Consider the following 18,938-nt stretch of genomic DNA (forward strand, 5'->3'; position numbering starts at 1 on the left):
AGGATGTCTTGGTTACTTCCAAATTTTGGCAGTTATGAATAAAGCTGCTATAGGCATTTCACAGATTCAAAAAAATTCCTTTCTCTTCCTTCAAAATGCATCCAAACCAGACTGAAGAGGTGCCTCCTTTGGTCTACTTCATACTCTCTCCATATTTGCATTAATTGCTTTATTAAATTAGCATACTATTTTCTCCATATTCCATGTATTTATTTTAAACAATGTGGGAAAATGCAATAAAACACCCAAAAGGATCGACAAGTGCCATTACAATACAGAGGTGGTTGGTTAATGGAAACTGAAAAAATTGACTCATAGGCAGAGATGGTTGGTTCATGCTCAGAAACTGCAAACTCCCAGATGGTTTTGGGGAGACATTTTTATAGGCAAAATTTGGGGTGAGGGCTGCAGGGTGTGTTAATTTCTTCAGATTGGTTGCTGTGAGGTAACAGGGCGGTGTTCCAGGAATCCTGTGCTCAGCCTGAAGTTACCATCCTCCACCTGGGCGGGGGCTTTATTTCCTGCAGAAGAACTCAAAGATATTTTTATGTATATTCCTTGAGGAGGAACCAGGATCCTGCTTTAATCAGTGCACTATGGTTTCTTGATTGTTCCTCCTTTGTTTCTGCAGTCTCTTACTTCCATGATTAGCAACTATTTGAATCTGTTCTTTGCAACAGGGAGGTCTAGGAGGCTGAAGTATTTATCCTGCAAATAAGAAAGGAGGGGACAAAGACAGGTTTTTGCGCCCAGAAGGATCCCACAGGGTTGTGCTTAGTTACAGATTTATTCATCTTGCGTAACTGAAGCTAAAAGCCGTTTTTTTTTTTTTTTTAATTGAAGTATAGTTGATTTACAATGTTGTGTTAAAAGCCATTATTAATAACACCATTTTAACCAAGGTACATGGGAAATTATCAAAGTGATCTTGTTATAAGCACCAAGAACTTTGATCCTCCCTCATTTAGGGTAGAAGGGATGAGAAACTGCTGAGCTGGTAAGATGACCATACAAATAACTAAACACTTATGAGTGGGAATTCAAGATTTTGTTCATTCAGTCCTACAGTCATTCATTCATTCAAACCATGTATTCTAGGTACTTTCCACACACACTGTCCATCCACCAGACCATGCTGGACTCTCGCTTGAGTCCAAATCAGAATTCATCATTTATTGATTTTAAGACCTTGGTCAAGTTCTGTCCTTAAGCCTCATCTTTTTCATCTGTGAAATAGGGATAATAATGCCTTCTTAAATAGGGCATTGTTAGAGTTAAAAGTGAGATCAGGTCCCCAGAAATTCGAACAACCGTGTTTTGTAAACATATGTCACTGTTATTCCACTAGGATCTGAGCACATGACGAAAGAAATCATAAGGCAGTCTCTCTCTCCCCATATTCCCCTTTCCTCATCTAAGACGGCAGCAAAAAGCTCACAGAGGTCCCTCGCACAGTGCAGCAATGTGAGATGCTAAAAGCCTGTCCCCAATGGCAACATGCAGTCATCTTCCAAAATCATTTGAGTTCTAACCCTCTGTTACTTTTCTTTAGCTCTTGCAGCTCTACGAACATAATCTGTGCTAAACCCTGCTGTTGTCCGTGGTCAAATGCTCGGCCGCAGGTCGGAGACCCTCCCCCAGGACTCTCGTTTGGTCAGGATGAGGGCAGGGGGCCCAGAGGGCAGACTGCTAACGCCTTCTGCCCGCTTTCTCCCGGCGTTTGGAAAGCCGCTGCCGAGGGGGCGTTTCTGAGCAGCAGGGGCGGGCAGATATGGCGCCTCCCCTCTCCACCTTCTGGGTGGGTGCCTGGGCTGGGAGCAAGAACTACGGCAGAGTTTGCAGCCAGGTGCCAGCACGTGGGCGCCTAGGCGCGGAGCCCGGTGTTCCCTGCGCTCGGCCTACCCGCCTCCATCCAAAGGCGCCGGCGGCCTTGCCTCACACCTTCGCCAGGCTCCCTACTGCGTCCGCGCGGCCAACCTTTTGTGCCGCCGCCCCCGCACGCGGCCTGTAGCTCTAGGCTCCCAGGGATCCGGCAGCGGCGCGTTGCCGGCTTCCTCCAGGCGGCCCCGGGAGGCGGCGCGGCCTGGGAGGCGGGGACCCGGAGGGCCACAAGCGCTCCGCTCCCGGAAGCGAGTGGTTCTCTGGGTCGCGTGGCGCGGATCCGCTCGGCAGCCTGAGGTCCAGCATCCCAGCCGACGCCTCCAGGAGCGGCGGGAGCGGCGCCCACGCCGGAGCAGCGCGACCCCGGCCAGCGCCCGTCCTGGCCTGCAAGATGCTGCCGGTGTACCCGGAGGTGAAGCCCAACCCGCTGCAGGACGCGAACCTCTGCTCGCGCGTGTTGTTCTGGTGAGCGACCCGCCTGAGCCGTGACACCCCTTGCCGCCGCGGGCCGGCGCCTGGCGCCTTTCGGGGGCAGAGGGTTGCGGCGAGCAAGCGCTTTCCGCTGGCGCCCAGGCCGCTGGGCTTCTTGCTGCCGGTGGGGCCGCCCCGCACTAGCCGCCTGGTACCCGCCTGCGCGCGGCGGCGGGGGAGAGGGCCGATGATTGGGACCTGGCGGCGGCGGCGCCGGGTGTCCCTGCCTTTCCGCTCGCCGCCCCTCCAGCTTCCAGTTGCCGGGAGCGGCGGGAGCAGGAGGCGGGGAGGCTGAGACCCGAGGCTGCCCGTGGGGGGTCGGCACCCAGCGGGAGGAGGGACTGGACCCTTCCCACCCCCCGACTCCACCTCTGAACTGCACCCTTTTTTCTTTTTTTCGTAAGCAAGCAGCTTATGAACAGCTTCCTTTATGTAATTAGTGCCCTGGACCAGTCGCCGTCTTCCAACGATGTCCCCACCTTTAACCATATTCCTTATGTCTTATGTGACAGCAGCGCTCCAGCTCCTCCGGGCTCCCTCTGTGTCTGTGACCCTGTCTCCCTCCCTCCCTCCCTCTCTCCGTGTGCGTCTCTCAGTGTCCTGGTACGTAGTTAAGGCAAATTTCTAGTGGATTAAAAAACACTCTTAATTTGTATTTAATGAACGGGGACACTATTCGAGAACACGTTTTGCTTTTGCCTGGGACTCACAGCCACGACTGGAGTGTGTATTTGACCAGCCCTTTCCCTATTGGGAATCTTTCCACTTCCACCTTTGAGGACCACTCTGGGGATGGGGTCCCTGAAGTCTGTGGGGTCTTACCCAGGTCTCTAGCCTTCAGAGAAGTGTTCTGTGGTCTTGGTGCAGGTGGTCTGCCCAGGAATCCTATGGTCTTGAAACCACTGAAGAGTCCTTGAGTTGAGAGGAAACACCAATGAAAAACGGCTCAGAGAGAAGCTCTTAACAGAAGTTTTCCATCTAGTATCTGGGACTACTAACTTCAACCTTTGGGCTTTAGTCACACTTGCTTGATTATTAGATCTTATGTTTCAGGACCCTAACCCATTCATCTTTCCCATGTATTCTATTTCCTTTTTTTAATGGGACAGCCTAGGGGATCCCCTGGGGATGGGAGCTCCTATGCTTGTTTTGATGGTGGTGTATTCAGTTTGTGTAGGTACGTCTCTTGGCCATTTGGTGGCCTTTCAGGAAAGAGGGGCCTAGAAGAAGAAATGTGGGTGTGGTTACAGTAATTTCAGGCAGGGCAAGGAACTCTCCAAGCCCGTTCTGTTGGTGGACTTTCAAAATGTATGTGAATGGAAATGGGAAGGTGAGGACTTCTCATTGATTTTGGTAGGCACCCATTTCCAGTTTTCCTGTTGGAGGGCAAGGACCTATTATCTCTTATTTTACAGCTGAAGGCACCGAAGCAGAGAGTTTGAATAAGTTGTCTACCATCACACAGCTAGTAAGTGGTGGAGAGGGGCCGTAAACTAGGCAGTCTGGCTTCTGAGCCTGTGTTCCCTGTGTATGTAACTGCAGTTCTGAGCTGCTTCTGTTGGTATACTCATTGGTAAACGCACAGAGAAGGCGATTGCAAACACATCTTTGTTCTTGTCGGCAGGAGTTTCTCAAGGGAAGTTCTTAGCAGCTGTTGGAGGTCACGGTATGTGATACGTCTCTATAACCAAGCTAAAGGGCGACTGTTCTCAAAGTATGGTACTCAGCATCCTCATCACCTGGGCATTTGTTAGAAATGCAAATTCCCCTGCACTCATTCTAGGCCAGTTCTGTAAAGTTAGAAACTCTTGGGATGGGGTTTAAACAAGCACTCCAGGTGATTCTGATGGAAGGTTGATGCTGGCTACTGCTTTAAGTCACTTCTCCCATTGGCATTGTTACTTCAGTATTAACTTTTAAAAAGGGGTCCAGGACTTCCCTGGCGGTCCAGTGGTTAAGACCCCGCTTTTCCACAGCAAGGGGCATGGGTTTGATCCCTGGTCCAGGAACTAAGATCCCGTATGCCACGCCAAAATAAGAAAGAAAGGGGGGCGGGGTCCAGTTAGTTGTTGACCATGATTGCCATCCTGTATTCAAAGTCTGAGGTACCTTAGTGATTTCCTTGTGTCCCCAACTTGGCTGTCACGGGAAAGCTGAAATGAGCCCAGCCAGGAAGTTCCGCCCAGAGAGAAGGCCCACCTTGTAGAGAAAAGTCAAGTTTTCATCTTCTCATTGGGTATGTGCTTCTTAAATTTCATCTGGGGTTTAGTGTTTCCACAGCACAGTTTGCGCACGTAGGATCTAAGGAGTCATACACTATGGCTTTGATAATTTTTGTGGATTTTAGAAAAGAATATATATTTTTCTATTTTTGTAAGAAATTTAAAACTATAGAGCAAGATGAAAAGAATAAGGATGTGTTTCTATTAGCCAAGTACACTTGCTGATATTTTGGTTGTTTCTTAGTCTTTCCCCTAGAAATCTTTATGCACACCTTTGTGCCCATATTCATCTTTTCTATAAAAGGAAATAGTTTTGAATCCTGAACCCTTCTTAATTTTCTATGGTTAACATTTACTTATGGCATTAAATAAGCATGGTATTAAAACATGGTATTTAATTGCAGTTTATGAAGTCTTTCACTTTTGTCTAGCACAGTTTATTGCTAATTATGATGTGATGTATATCCATGACCTTGTATTTTGGCGCATCTTTCCTTTTTCTATATTCTCAGAAGTAAAATAACCAGTGAATGGCTACATTGTTTTCCATCAGGTTCGGGCCAATTTGCCCTCTTAATAGCTGTTTGTGAGCTCATTTCATTGTCAGCTTTGAGTACGTGAATTACATTTTTCTAGGTCTAAAGTTAAAAATAATATCAAACTTGTTTTTTTGTTTGTTTGTTTTGGCTGCGCCACGAGGCATGCGGGATCTTAGTTCCCCGACCAGCTATGGAACCTGTGCCCCCTGCATTGGAAGCGCGGAGTGTCAACCACTGGACCGCCAGGGAAGTCCCCCAATATCAAACAGTTTTAATTTGAATTTATTTGATTTGCAGAAATGGAACCTTTTTTTGGTGTCTATTGACCATTTATTTGTATTTTTTTGAATTGTGTATTAATAGATTTTTTCCTATGAGGTATTTATATTTTTGAAATAACTTGTAATAGTGCTTATAATTTTCCAGATTTTCATTTCTCTTAATTTAGCTTAGAGGTTTTAAATTATATATCATTAAGTATATCAAACTTTTATTTTTGGTTTTTCCTGTTGCTTTTGTAATACCTTTTCTAAACCCCAGCATCATCTAAATCTCTGTAAGCATTTTACTTTACTTCTTGTTTCATTTCTAACAATAAAGCCAGCTAGAATTTCTCTTAGTGTTAGATATAAGATAGGCCCCATTTTTTCTGAAACAGCCCATCTTCCTATCATGGTTTATTGAATAATTCTTGCTCATCCCCATTATTGGAAATAAGTGGCATAAATTATGAACTGTGTCCATCCTGCTGAGACTCTTCCTGGTGGTGTTCCTGCTGTCCTGCACAGCAGGCCTCTGGGGTGTGCTCTGTACTTCTCTCCCACCCTCGTCCCAGAGGCCAGCAGTTTGCGGGTTAGTGTGGGACCTGTCCCCAGAGATGAGGGTTGAGTAGGGTCTTTGGCCAGATGCACTTGGCCCATCAGGGAGCGGTTAAATTGTAGCTCTCCCGACACTGACCACGTCTCAGTTGGTGAACTGTCACCTTGCAAAGGGAGTGCTGTTGTGGAAACTGCCACTGGTGTCCAGACAGACTCTCTGGAGACTCTTGTCAGAGAAGCTGATGACGTGAGGGGGAATGTGAACTGGCTGAGTGCTGAGATGTTTAGGGAGGTTGGTCCTGTTAGGCCCTCAGTAAATACTGATCGTGAATGCACAGAAATGTATAATTCCAAACTAGAATTCTTTGCACCACTTTCATACTACGACTTGTTAGAATCTTGTTGTTCTTCGTTAACAGTCAGAAATCCAAATGTTGTAGATGCAGGCTGGGTGAGCTTTCCAGGGCTCTTTCTCTGACTTTGGTTTGTTCCCCTGTCTTAGGTGTTTAGTTTGATTAGTTTTGGCAATTTTATACAATAACTCCAGCACCATGGAAGATGAAGAACACCCTAAAGGTGTATTAAAATTTACTACTGGGCTTCCTTGGTGGCGCAGTGGTTGAGAATCTGCCTGCCAATGCAGGGGACACGGGTTCGAGCCCTGGTCTGGGAAGATCCCACGTGCCGCGGAGCAGCTGGGCCCGTGAGCCACAACTACTGAGCCTGCGTGTCTGGAGCTTGTGCTCCGCAACAAGAGAGGCCGCGATAGTGAGAGGCCCGCACACCGCGATGAAGAGTGGCCCCCACTCGCCACAACTAGAGAAAGCCCTCGCACAGAAACGAAGACCCAATACAGCCAAAAATAAATAAATAATTAAATAAATTAAAAAAAAAATTTACTACTAAGTCCTTACAGTGAAATACACAGTGTAACAAATTTAAGTTTACTTCCTGTAGTTTATTCTTGATTTTTGCGGTCTTTATAGTCCTCACCTGCTCAGCCTGAGAGGTGTCAACTAGTGTCCATTCAGATGTGTCACGTGGATAATTTGCCTTTCTGAGTCTTCCAGGGGTCCCCCAATGTGCTGACTCCCTTCCCTTTGTTGATCTGAAACAGACTGTCAGATATTTCTCCAGCAAAGATGGGTTTATTTGGGATCAGCAGAGAGTTGCAATTCAGGGTCTGCAGCCATGGCGAGCCATGTGTACGTCTCCAAAGGGCAGGGGAAGGAGAACTCTTATAGAGGGGAAAAGAGAGTTGCGAGGGCTGTTGTCGTAAGCAGAGTCCATGGCTTTTCTTTCTCTTTTTTTTAAAAAATAAATTTATTTATTTATTTATTTAAGCTGCATTGGGTCTTTGTTGCTGTGCGCGGGCTTTCTCTAGTTGCGGCGAGCGCGGGCTTCTCATTGCGGTGGCTTCCCTTCTTGCGGAGCACAGGCTCTAGGCACGCGGGTGTCAGTGGTTGCAGCATGCGGGCTCAGTAGTTGTGGCTCGTGGGCTCTAGAACGCAGGTTCAGTAGTTGTGGCACACGGGCTTAGTTGCTCCACGGCATGTGGGATCTTCCTGGACCAGGGCTCGAACCCGTGTCCCCTGTGTTGGCAGGCGGATTCTTAACCACTGTGCCACCAGGAAGCCCGATGGCTTTTCATTGGCTGAGTCCTTGGCAGGAAAGAAGAGTCTGTTTGCTTGCCTTTGGGCTCTGATATTTTTGCAGGCGTGAGAGCTCCCGCCTCCTGGTCTCCCAACTATTTAATTGAGGTTTCTGTTTGTTAATTTTTTTACCCTTCCCTGTCTGTCTCCCAGGCTATGTCTGCTATGTGGGGTGTGGAACACCTTCATCCTAAATCTCGCCTGTAACTTTTTGATGGATCCAGGGAACCCTGTCCCTTTTACCATGAGACTGTTTCCATGGGTTTCCTCTTTGTGTAAGATAAGCCCTTGTAAGTGTTTTCTGTGTTTCTGTGTCCACCACGGATAAAATAAAGGTGAATACCTGTAATGCAGTGGGAAGGTCTGGACTTAGGTGTGGATGGACTCAGGTCTTATCTTCGGCCCTGCAATTCTATGTAGCTACATGCAAGTGAATCTCAGCCTCCCCTGGCTTAAAATTGGGAGGCTGGAGATAATCCTAATGCAACTGACCCAGTCCAGAGTTATGGCCTCAGGTTGTTGGGGCCAGGGGATGCCTGAAGACAGGAAGGTAACTTTTAGGTCCGTTCAAAGATTATTCCTTTTAAGATCTCTTTATGTTAGGTAAATACCTAGGGATAACTGAAAATGGCAGGGGGTAAACTGAATCCTTTCTTCAGATGTTAACTCATGTTTTCCCATTTTCAGCAGTATTTTCTGATGTGCTGTTAAAAATGCAGATGCAGGGCTCTTTCCCTCCCTGCCTCAAGGTATTCTGATTCTGGTAGGTGTGGAGGGGACCTGCATTTTAAGTTTATTCACAGCACTTGCATGCCATTAGTCCTCAGAGATGGAAACATTTAGATAACAATACACATAACCACTAACACCTATTGAATGCTTCCTCTGGGCTCAGAATCTTGCTCATTGTTTTTACTTTTTTAAACATTTTATTTATTTATTTTTGGCTGCGTTGGGTCTTTGTTGCTGCCCGCTGGCTTTCTCTAGTTGTGGCCAGCGGGGACTGCTCTTCCTTGCAGTGCGTGGGCTTCTCATTGTGGTGGCTTCTCTTATTGCAGAGCCTGGGCTCTAGGCACATGAGCTTCAGTAGCTGTGGCGCAGGCTCAGTAGTTGTGCACGGGCTTAGTTGCTCCGTGGCATGTGGCATCTTCCCGGACCAGGGATCGAACCTGCGTCCCCTGCATTGGCGAGCGGATTCTGAACCACTGTGCCACCAGGGAAGTCTCTGTTTTTATTTTTAATGTCTCATTTAACCCTCAGACATTCCTATGAGTCAGTGAGGCAGGCATCCTATGAATGAGGAAATCCAGGTCCAGAGAGGAGCCTCATAGCTGGGAGGTCTGAAGGCCCCAGCTGGGACTCCACCCACATCCTCAGCACAGCCGGGAGGCTGGCAGTGCTCAGTGTCCTGTCTGCCTGGCTTTAGCTCCCACAGGTTGGGTGAATAATAAATGAATATGCTGACAGTTAAAACTCATGTTAGTGACTAAATATGCTCTTTACATAGGCATGCATCTGGAGCATGTTTTCCTACGTTCTGTTTTGTTGTGCTGCTGCCCGAATTGCTGAGTGGGTTGTTGGCATCCTTATTCTTCCAGTTCTGAAGGCATCAACCTGTCAGTTCCCCTTGACTTCTTCAGCCTCACCTGCTGACATCAGATCCTGTTGATTCAACTTTAGACATGCCTTTGGAGTCATTCATTCATTCAGCAGCTGTTTCCTGAGTGTGGATGTGTGGGATTCACAGGAAAGGGGACCACAAAGATGCCACCCTCCTGGAACTTGTGTCCCTCCCTGCCCCTCTTCCGTCCTCAACTAACAGTCTTGGCTTCACGTCCTCGCAACGGGTCTTCCTGCTACCGTTCTTTCCCCAAAAACAAATCCATGCCATCCCCCTGCTTAAAAATCTCTGCTTCCTCCTGCTCTCAAGAGTAATTCTTTAGCATGACATTCAAGGATCCTTCAGAATCTCCTTTCTGAGCCTCATCTTTCATCATTTCTCACACAGCTGGACTTGTCTGATGAGTTGAGGCCGATCTTATAGCTATCCTGCCTTTGCAGGGCCATCAGAGCCAGGCCTGGGGTCCTGCCTGGTAAAAGGCAGCTGCCGCTGAGGGAGCCGTTGCGTTACCGGGGCTGTGGGAATAAATGCGGGATAGCAGGCCGATGCCCATGTTGTTTTCCCAGCACCACTGCCAGAGGCTCATTTATACAACACTGAGTCCTCATCCAGGTCGGGTATAGTGGAGCAGTGCCCCATCTGAAGCCAGATTGCCTGGGTATAGATCTGACCTCTGCAACTTACCTGACCATCATACGCACCTCACAGGGTTGTGGAGAGCATTAAATGAACCAAACACTGGTGAAACATTTAGAACAGTGTCTGGCAGATAGTAAGCAGTAAATAAATATTAAAAGATAGCCATGGCACCTTCTTGTTTGCAGTTGTAAGATAACATTTTCGTTTGTAAATTGACATGGTCTATTTCCCAGATGGGTGTGTGCTGCAGGAGCGGTATGAATAAGGTGTGCACTGATTGATGCACGGTTTTGAGGAGGGGTTGGACGGAGGAGGAGGGGACGCATCCCAGGCAGGAGACGGGCACACGCAGGACACAGAATTCTGTAGAAGGTAGTATGTCCTGAGAATAGAAAGAAGTGTGTGGATGCCCCTCTCTCCCGTCTGGTGGTGTTTGCAGTTATTCAAGGTCACACTCCTCCCCTATTTCATCCCTGCCGACTTTCAGACTTCTCTTATCCTTTCCCCTAGTCTTGTACTCCTGATGGACATCTGTAGCCCGTCTGTGGTTTCTGACTTAGCTCCTTATTCCATTTCCTGGTTTCATGGCCACGTCTGTGCTGACCTCTTCATGTGGCTAGTCCCTACCTGGTCTTTTCCCGAAACCAGCTCCTGTCTGCCCTCCTTCCAATGTTATGAGATCAGAGGGTTGGAAGGGAGAGAGCTTCTAATCCATACTGAATACAGGAATCTCTTCCAGACATTGTGCAATGGGGAAATTTACTGCTCTTATGTCTTCCTATTAAAATGCCAGAGTATGGTCTATTGAGCCAGTTTTCTTTCTGACCAATTTATACCCATCTGTGTCTCCTTTTATATTTTTTGGTCAACACAGGAATTTGACTCCGCATCTTCATATGGGGGCCTTCTGGTATTCAGAGATGGGCTTTACGGACCCATTAAATCTTTTCAGAGAACTGTTTCCAGTTTCCATGCTGCCTTTTTTTTTTTTTTTTTAAATTAATTAATTAATTAATTTATTTATTTTTGGCTGTGTTGGGTCTTCGTTTCTGTGCTAGGGCTTTCTCTAGTTGTGGCAAGCGGGGGCCACTCTTCATCGCAGTGCGCGGGCCTTTCACTATCGCGGCCTCTCTTATTGCGGAGCACGGGCTCCAGTCGCGCAGGCTCAGTAGTTGTGGCTCACGGGCCCAGTTGCTCCGCGGCATGTGGGATCTTCCCAGACCAGGGCTCGAACCCGTGTCCCCTGCATTGGCAGGCAGAGTCTCAACCACTGTGCCACCAGGGAAGCCCCATGCTGCCTTTTTAAGTGGCAGGGTTTTCAGGCCCTCTTCCATCTGGTTGAACTGAATGCTCTTTAGTAAGGTTTCTTTTTAAAATAAATTTATTTATTTATCTATCTTTGGTTGCATTGGGTCTTCGTTGCTGCGCGCGGGTTTTCTCTGGTTGTGGTGAGCAGGGGCTACTCTTTGTTGTGGTGCGCGGGCTTCTCATTGTGGTGGCTTCTCTTGTTGTGGAGCACGGACTCTAAGTGTGCGGGCTTCACTAGTTGTGGCACGTGGGCTCAGTAGTTGTGACTCATGGGTTCCAGAGCGCAGGCTCAGTAGTTGTGGCGCACGGGCTTAGTTGCTCCACCGCATGTGGGATCTTCCCGGACCAGGGCTCGAACCCGTGTCCCCTGCATTGGCAGGCGGATTCTTAACCACTGCACCACCATGGAAGCCCCTGCATGCTCTTTAGTTTATCAACATCTTTATTCTCATGTGGCATCTGGAACTGGACAGGTTTGATCTGATCAGAGGTAGTGTTTTAACTAATTACTTAGACAATTTAACAAATAATTTGTGTGCTTGATGTGCTCCAGTTTATGTTCTAGACCATGTGTTGGCACACTGTGACTCACAGGTCAAATCCAGCCTACTGTCTGCTTTTGTAAATGAAGTTTTATTGAAACACAGCCACGCTCATTCATGAGCATGAATGTTGCAACAGATGCAAAGTTGCAACAGAGACTGTGACCTGCAAAGCCTAAAATGTTTATGATGTAGCTCTTTACAGAAAATGTTTGCGCCCTGTTCTAGATGTTTGGGATATAGTAGTGAGCAAAAGAGGTAGCAGTCCCTGCCTTCACGTAACTTAAGCTCTAGAAAAGGTGAATAAGTAACATATAGTATGTTAGATGGTTATGAGTGCTGAGAAGAGAATAACAAGACGGGGAAAGGGATCAGGAGTGTGTGTGGGGAAGGGAGGTGACAGTTTCGGGGGGCCAGGGGGAGCTTCACAGAGAAGACAACACACCAGAGAGATGACCTGGAGGAGGTGATGGAGTGAGTTGTGCACATTCAGGGGGAAGGACAAGTGTAAGACAAGAGATGATGGGGACTCCATTGGCCGTTGGAGGACTTGCGCTTCATTCTGAGTGGATGGAGTCTCCTGAAAAGTTTTGAGAAGAGGTGTGACATGATTTGCTCAGGATTTAGTAAGATCACTCTGGCAGCTGTACTGGAAGTCAACTAAAGAAAGTTATGGGCAGAAATGGGGAGACTGGCAGGAGATTTCACAGTAGTTCAGGCCAGAGATGATAGTGGCTTTGACCAGGAGGGAAGGAGTGGCAGTGGTGAGTAGTAGCTGGGTTCAGGGAAGAGCTTATTTAAAGGGGGAGCTGTGGGAGAGGGGGTTGGCTTTGATGATGGAACTTGAGAGGAAGTGACTTTCAAGGTTACCTCTGTGGATTTGGCCTGAGCACCTGCAAGGATGGAGTCACCATTAAATGAAATGCTGAAGCCTGCAAGAGGAATGGGTTGGAGAAGACCAGGAGTTTGGTCTTGACCGAGTTAAGTTTGAGATGTCTGGTACACGTGGGAGAGGTTGAGCAGGTCATGAGTCAAGGGCTCAGAGAAGAAGTCTGAGCTGGAGATAAAATTTGGGCGTCATCAGCAACGCATACAGTTGAGATGTATTGGACCCATGGTCAACTGACTTCACAGTGCATCCCCATACAAACTTCTATTTTATCTGGTTTTAAGTTCATTTATTTTGTTGATGTCAACGTTCAGCGTCTCATTGTTGCCTGTAGAAAGTGCTTTGAAAACTTTTGTTGTCTTTACTTGAGAAAGGACAGGTCCTGGGACTCTCCTCCAGGTTGTGGCCAATCTGCTAATGAACACCGTGGGCAGTGAGTGAACTTGACACAGGTATCAGGAGAGGTCGGGAGTTCACAGGTCTCTTACCTACTGGGTAGTTGTTCTGAAACCCTACAAAGAGAAGACTTGAGGTTAGTTTGACATGATTTCCTCTTAATGATTGCAGGCTGGCTCTTGGTGCTGCCTTTCCTAAATATACTTGGAAATTACCTTCTTCAAACAATTGTTGGCATGTATTATCTGTTAAACTTGCTAGCTCTATTTTATCTTAAGTTCCTGCTATTGAGTGTACAGCAGTTTCTCAGCCCTCAGTATGATTGAATCACCTGGGCAGCCCTAAAATTTGAATGCCTGGTCCCTCCCGTTAGGCCAATTTGAATCATCATCTCAGGGCATGGAACCCAGGTATCAATATTTTTAAAAGGTTCCCTACAAATTTCTGATGGACAATGAAGACCAAGAACCCCTGATTAAAAACAGTTTCCAAAGGTCAGACATTTTTCTGTGCAAATTTTCGTTTTTGTGGCTGGGAGTTCTGGTCACCTGCACCCCCTTTTCTAAGTTCCTCTCAAAGCGGGAGAACAACTGGCTTGTTCATCCCTGTGGGGACTCAGCAAGGTGGAGGAAGGGAGCTTCCTATGTGTGGGGACCTTAGATATACTTGGTCCTTGGGTCCTTGTAGTAAACCCTTGTTGAACCTGGTTTTGTCCTCATTTTACCAAAGCAGGACAGTTGAGGAGCTCAGAGTTGAGTCAGGACAACAAATTCCAGAGAATGAGCTATGGCATCTATGTCGCTGTGTTTATTTCCTCACCCTGGGCAGACAAGAATGCCTGGATTGATTGAGCCTACAAGGGTAATTGAGTGGAAATCTCACACTTGTCAACAAAAAGCTCGTGAGCATAAAATTGCTCACCCAATAAATTGCTTTTATTTGCAGACCCTTATTGGTGTGTTTTGTTGGTCAGGATGTGACTGAGATTATGTGATAAACCCAGTTGGCTACTTCTTTTAACTTCTATTGAAGGGATTCTTTAGCTAGGCAGTGTGCACTCTTTTCTCTCTCTGTAAATATAGAAAGGCGTCTGTCCTGTTTTTTTTGGCTGTTTTGGTTGTGTTGGGTCTTCGTTGCTGCGTGCGGGCTTTCTCTAGCTGCGGCGAGCGGGGGCTGCTCTTCGTTGTGGTGCGCGGGCTTCTCATTGTCGTGGGTTCTCGTTGCAGAGCATGGGCTCTAGGCGTGTGGACTTCAGTAGTTGTGGCACGTGGGTTCAGTAGTTGTGGCACGTGGGCTCAGTAGTTGTGGCTCGCGGGCTCTAGAGCGCAGGCTCAGTAGTTGTGGCGCACGGGCTTAGCTGCTCCGCAGCATGTGGGATCTTCCCCGGGCCCGGGTTCGAACCCGTGTCCCCTGCATTGGCAGGCAGATTCTTAACCACTGCACCACCAGGGAAGTCCTATCATGTCTTTTTATTGCTTTAAATGATCAAGTGTTATTTAAGTCTTTATTCATTTGTGACTTAAGAAAGAAAAAACTATATTGTTAGCTCTTCAAGGGCAGAAACTAGTGTCTTTGGCATCTCTCAGTGCCTAGCTGAGCATCTTGCCCTTAATAGGTTTATTCAGTGATTGTAAATTACTTTAGTCTTAATCTGAGTTTTTCTAACTTGGAGTTGCTGATACCTCCGTCTTAGATCGGAGCAAGCTGAGTATAAGGAGAGAACATCAGACTGGAGCCAGGGGTCCTAGTCTGGGATCTTACTAGCTGTGTGACCTTAGGCAAAACACTTAACCACTCTGGGCTTTGGTACCCTCTTCTAGAAGCTGGCAAAATTAAACCTACTCACAATGTGTTCTAAAAATTAGATTTTAGATTTAGTACGATGAACGAATAAAGTTCCATATACTTATTTTTCTCCCCCACTTCCAATCAAGCAGGGCAAGGCAGCAGGGAAGTAATGTGGGAAGTAGTGCAGTGTATAATATCCATCTCTGATGAATGGAGAAGTGACCCGTTAGTAACTGTCCCACAGAAATTAAGATATATGAAAAAAAGCAACAAAGGGGAATGTAATTTATACTCAGAACTGGGCTGCTGTCTGTCGAAGCACTTTGAAAATTATAAGGTGGTGTTGCTACATCTGCCAGAAGTCTTCTGGAAAGCAATTTCTCAGCAGAGCAATGTGGCCAAGACTGCCCAAGTCAACTTCTGGCAGCTTCCCTCTTTCATAAACAGCGCCAACGCCTTAATCTTGGACTTCTAGCTGGCAAAGCTGTGAGAGAATAAATTTCTCTTGTCTAAGTCACCCTGTGTGTGGTACTTTGTTAGCCTGAGCACATGAGCAACTCCCGTTTCCCATGGAGGGCTTGGTTGGAGTTAGAGCCACTGGTCATTGATCAGAGCTGCTTTGTATTGTGGTAGTTTGTCCCGTTCGACTGGACTCACCAAGGATTCCGACCCCACAAGCCTTACCCTCTACTCCATCTGCTTATTATAGACCTGCCCTCACATATTTTTTTGAGTTGAATTCAGGTATAATTCCTAAGTCTTCAAACATACATGTAGCCAATCTTCATAAACCCTTCGAGTGCTGTACTTGGGAGGGGAGAGTGCATTCTGTCCCTGGGCAGGCAGGCTGGGCATTGCAAGTATAATTTATCGCTCTAGAAATTAGATTACTCATTGTTGCTGTTAGTTCCCCCAGCACGAGGTGGGGACATCTTTGGCATAAGGCTGTCTATCCAGTGTAAGCTCTTCTGTTCTTTTGGGCTATGAGGTAACTCAGACTCATGCTCCAAACTTTCTCTTTTTCATCTACATGAAAGTCTCCCAAATTATTTTGCTTTTGGGAAAACCCCATACAAGTCCGTAGTGTATCTGATATTAATAGTCGAAAAAAGATGGCTCTATTGTTCTCAGGCAAACTCAAAATCCTTTCTTCTCCCCCCTTAGAATATGATGTAGTCCTAGTTTTTCCTTCAACAAATATTTTAAAGAGAAGAGTAGTCCCTTTGAGTAAGCCAAATTAGGATTCCTCTTCTCCCTCCCTCCTCCCTCCCTTCCTCTCTTGAGTGGATTTTGGTCATCTCTGCTAGGAGCCACTCAGAAAGTAAAGTCTTTTGAAGGGAAATTCCAGCCGCTTCATGGGGAGGGATTCCTATAAGGGGGAGACACATTTTCTAAGAAACCCTTCCAGGAAGGATGAGGTGCAGCAGGAAGGAATCCCACAGAGCAGCCAACTCACAAACAGAAAGGGAATTAGCTGCCTTTGATTTCTGGGAACTGGCCTTTTTATTTAGGGCAGAGCAAAGTGAGTAAGGAGCAGCTACCGCTGAATGCGAGTTGTGCAGAAGGTGGTATATGGGGTGGGGGAGGGTTGTGTTGGAGAGATTGAACTCAGCCTGCAAACTGCAGATGAACCCGAGGCCGGCTGAGCCGTGCTGACTCCCTGTCATCTCAGGCTGACTCTCTGTCATCTCAGGCTGACTCTCTGGGCAAGTCTGATTACTCTGAGAAGCTGGTGACAGGCGAACCCCTGGCCCAGGCAGGTTGAAGAAAATGCTGCGCAGGGTCACTCAGACAGAGCCGCTGTGGTTTAAAGCCACTGTGCGGTTTCCTCCCTCCCACATGTTTAGGCTGAGTTCCTGGCAAGGATTTCAAGGCCCTAAGAGGTGCACATGAGCGCCGCTGCAGCGCCCCGTGCGTGGAAGGACCCACGGCGCCGAGCATGGTGGAGAAGGTGGACCTGAGTGAGGCCGCCGAGTTCTGCCTTCCGGGGGCAGGAAGCACGCAGCACCGCCGCTGGCCTGAGGTCTTACTCCACGCTTCCTGCCGCCTCTGTGCTCCCTCCCTCGGGCCTCTTTCTGCCTCCTGGTCCTGCCTTCTCCGGTGTTCTCTGCTTTATTTTTCTCTCTGCTCTCCTCCCCTCTGTCCTCAGAAAGTTGGCCCCATCTACTGAGTTCCACAGAAAACCATGTGCAGTGACGCTGGGTGATCTTTGAAGGCGGGGACTGAGGGTTACCAGGGGACCTCGCGCCGCCCCGCCTCCATCGCCCTCTCAGCTGCCCTCGCTCTCCGCTCCCCAAAGCAAGAGGCACATCCTCTGCGCAGCCACGCTGAGCACTCCAGGACCCGCTGGGGCTCTGTGGAATACTTTCAGACCTTAAGCAAATTCCGGTAATGCCAGGTGCAGTGCTACCGCAACCATGGCTAACTGTTTGTAAAAGCCCGGCCAAAGGCAGCCACATTCTCTGCCTCCAGCTGAGGAAACTCAGGTGCTGAGAGGTCAAACAGTTTTGTGCCCAAAGCAACACAACTTTGTAAATGGGGAGGGGGTGGTATTGTCGCAAGCTGGTGGGATCTCAGAATAGAACCAGGTGGTGCTGGTAAAGCTACATTTTACCTTAGTTTGTGCAGAAATTCTTTTTTTAAATCCCTTAAGAAGTGCACCTCCAAAAGCATATCGCACTACAAATGATGGCTTCTTTGCTAGGTTTAGCAATCTGGTGTTTATGTCCAAGTCCAGTCTTTATTTCTTTTTCTTTTTTTTTTTTTTAAAAACGTTTCTTTTTTTAATTTTTATTTATTTATTTTTTTAAATTTTTATTTATTTTTAATTAATTAATTAATTTATTTATGGCTGTGTTGGGTCTTCGTTTCTGTGCGAGGGCTTTCTCTAGTTGTGGCAAGCGGGGGCCACTCTTCATCGCGGTGCGCGGGCCTCTCACTATCGCGGCCTCTCCTGTTGCGGAGCACAGGTTCCAGACGCGCAGGCTCAGTAGTTGTGGCTCACGGGCCCAGTTGCTCCGCGGCATGTGGGATCTTCCCAGACCAGGGCTCGAACCCGTGTCCCCTGCACTGGCAGGCAGATTCTTAACCACTGCGCCACCAAGGAAGCCCCCAGTCTTTTTTTCTGAAGTGTCCCCTGATTCCCGATGGACTTTAGCATTTGGCTTGATTGTAGACAAAAGGGTTTGTGTTCTTTATATCCTGGTCTTCTGACAGGCCAGGATCCTAGTGTTGTTGCGCTTGCATTTTTTATTTTGTTTTTGTTTTAAATTTTGTTTATTTATTTATTTAATTTATTTTTTTGGCCGGGTGACGCAGCTTCTGGGATCTTAGTTCCCTGACCAGGGATTGAACCCAGGCCCTCTGCAGTAAGAGTGCAGAGTCCTAACCACTGGACTGCCAGGGAATTCCTGCATCTTTTTATTTTGGAAGGAAATGATTTGGTCTAGCAGCCTCCCTCCTGCTCTTCTCCCCAAAAAAGGGGAAAAAAACATACCTTGATTTGATATGAAATCAGATTAATAGTAAAAATTTTCATTGCCTGAGGTTGTAGAGCTGTTCTAAGTATTTTTTTGAATTTTATTTATTTATTTTATACAGTGGATTCTTATTAGTTACCTAGTTTATACATAATAGTGTATGTATGTCAATCCTAACCTCCCAATTCATCCTACCACCCCCCTGCCCCGCCCCACTTTCCCTTCTTGGTGCCCATACATTTGTTCTCTACATCTGTGTCTCTAGTTCTGCCTTGCAAACCGGTTCATCTGTACCATTTTTCTAGATTCCACATATATGCGTTAATATACGATATTTGTTTTTCTCTTTCTGACTTACTTCACTCTGTGTGACAGACTCTAGATCCATCCACGTCTCTACAAGTGACCCAATTTCGTTCTTTATTTATGGCTGAGTAATATTCCATTGTATATATGTACCACAACTTCTTTATCCATTCATCTGTCGATGGGCATTTAGCTTGCTTGCATGACCTGGCTATTGTAAACAGTGCTGCAGTGAACATTGGGGTGCATGTGTCTTTTTGAATTGTGGTTTTCTCTGGGTATATGCCCAGTAGTGGGATTGCTGGGTCATATGGTAATTCTATTTTTAGTTTTTTAAGGAACCTCCATACTGTTCTCCATAGTGGCTGTATCTATTTACATTCCCAC

General features: G+C 47.0%; 1 protein-coding gene and 1 non-coding gene across 3 annotated transcripts in view; one reads left to right on the plus strand and one right to left on the minus strand.

Annotated features, from left to right (window-relative positions):
* The first annotated feature begins 1,819 nt into the window (after positions 1-1,819).
* ABCC4 (ATP binding cassette subfamily C member 4 (PEL blood group)) overlaps positions 1,820-18,938 on the plus strand; it is a 218,320-nt gene continuing 201,201 nt past the window's right edge. For both annotated transcript variants that reach the window (XM_061171226.1, XM_061171227.1), the window contains exon 1: positions 1,820-2,346. In XM_061171226.1, the coding sequence (XP_061027209.1) occupies positions 2,273-2,346 (74 nt within the window). In that variant the 5' untranslated portion in view covers positions 1,820-2,272. The remainder of the gene's footprint in view (positions 2,347-18,938) is intronic.
* Positions 18,100-18,172, minus strand: TRNAK-CUU (transfer RNA lysine (anticodon CUU)). Its single transcript has one exon. It is a non-coding gene; the product is annotated as a tRNA-Lys (tRNA).

Source organism: Eubalaena glacialis, chromosome 16 (genome assembly GCF_028564815.1).
Source record: "Eubalaena glacialis isolate mEubGla1 chromosome 16, mEubGla1.1.hap2.+ XY, whole genome shotgun sequence".
NCBI classification, from domain to species: domain Eukaryota; kingdom Metazoa; phylum Chordata; class Mammalia; order Artiodactyla; family Balaenidae; genus Eubalaena; species Eubalaena glacialis.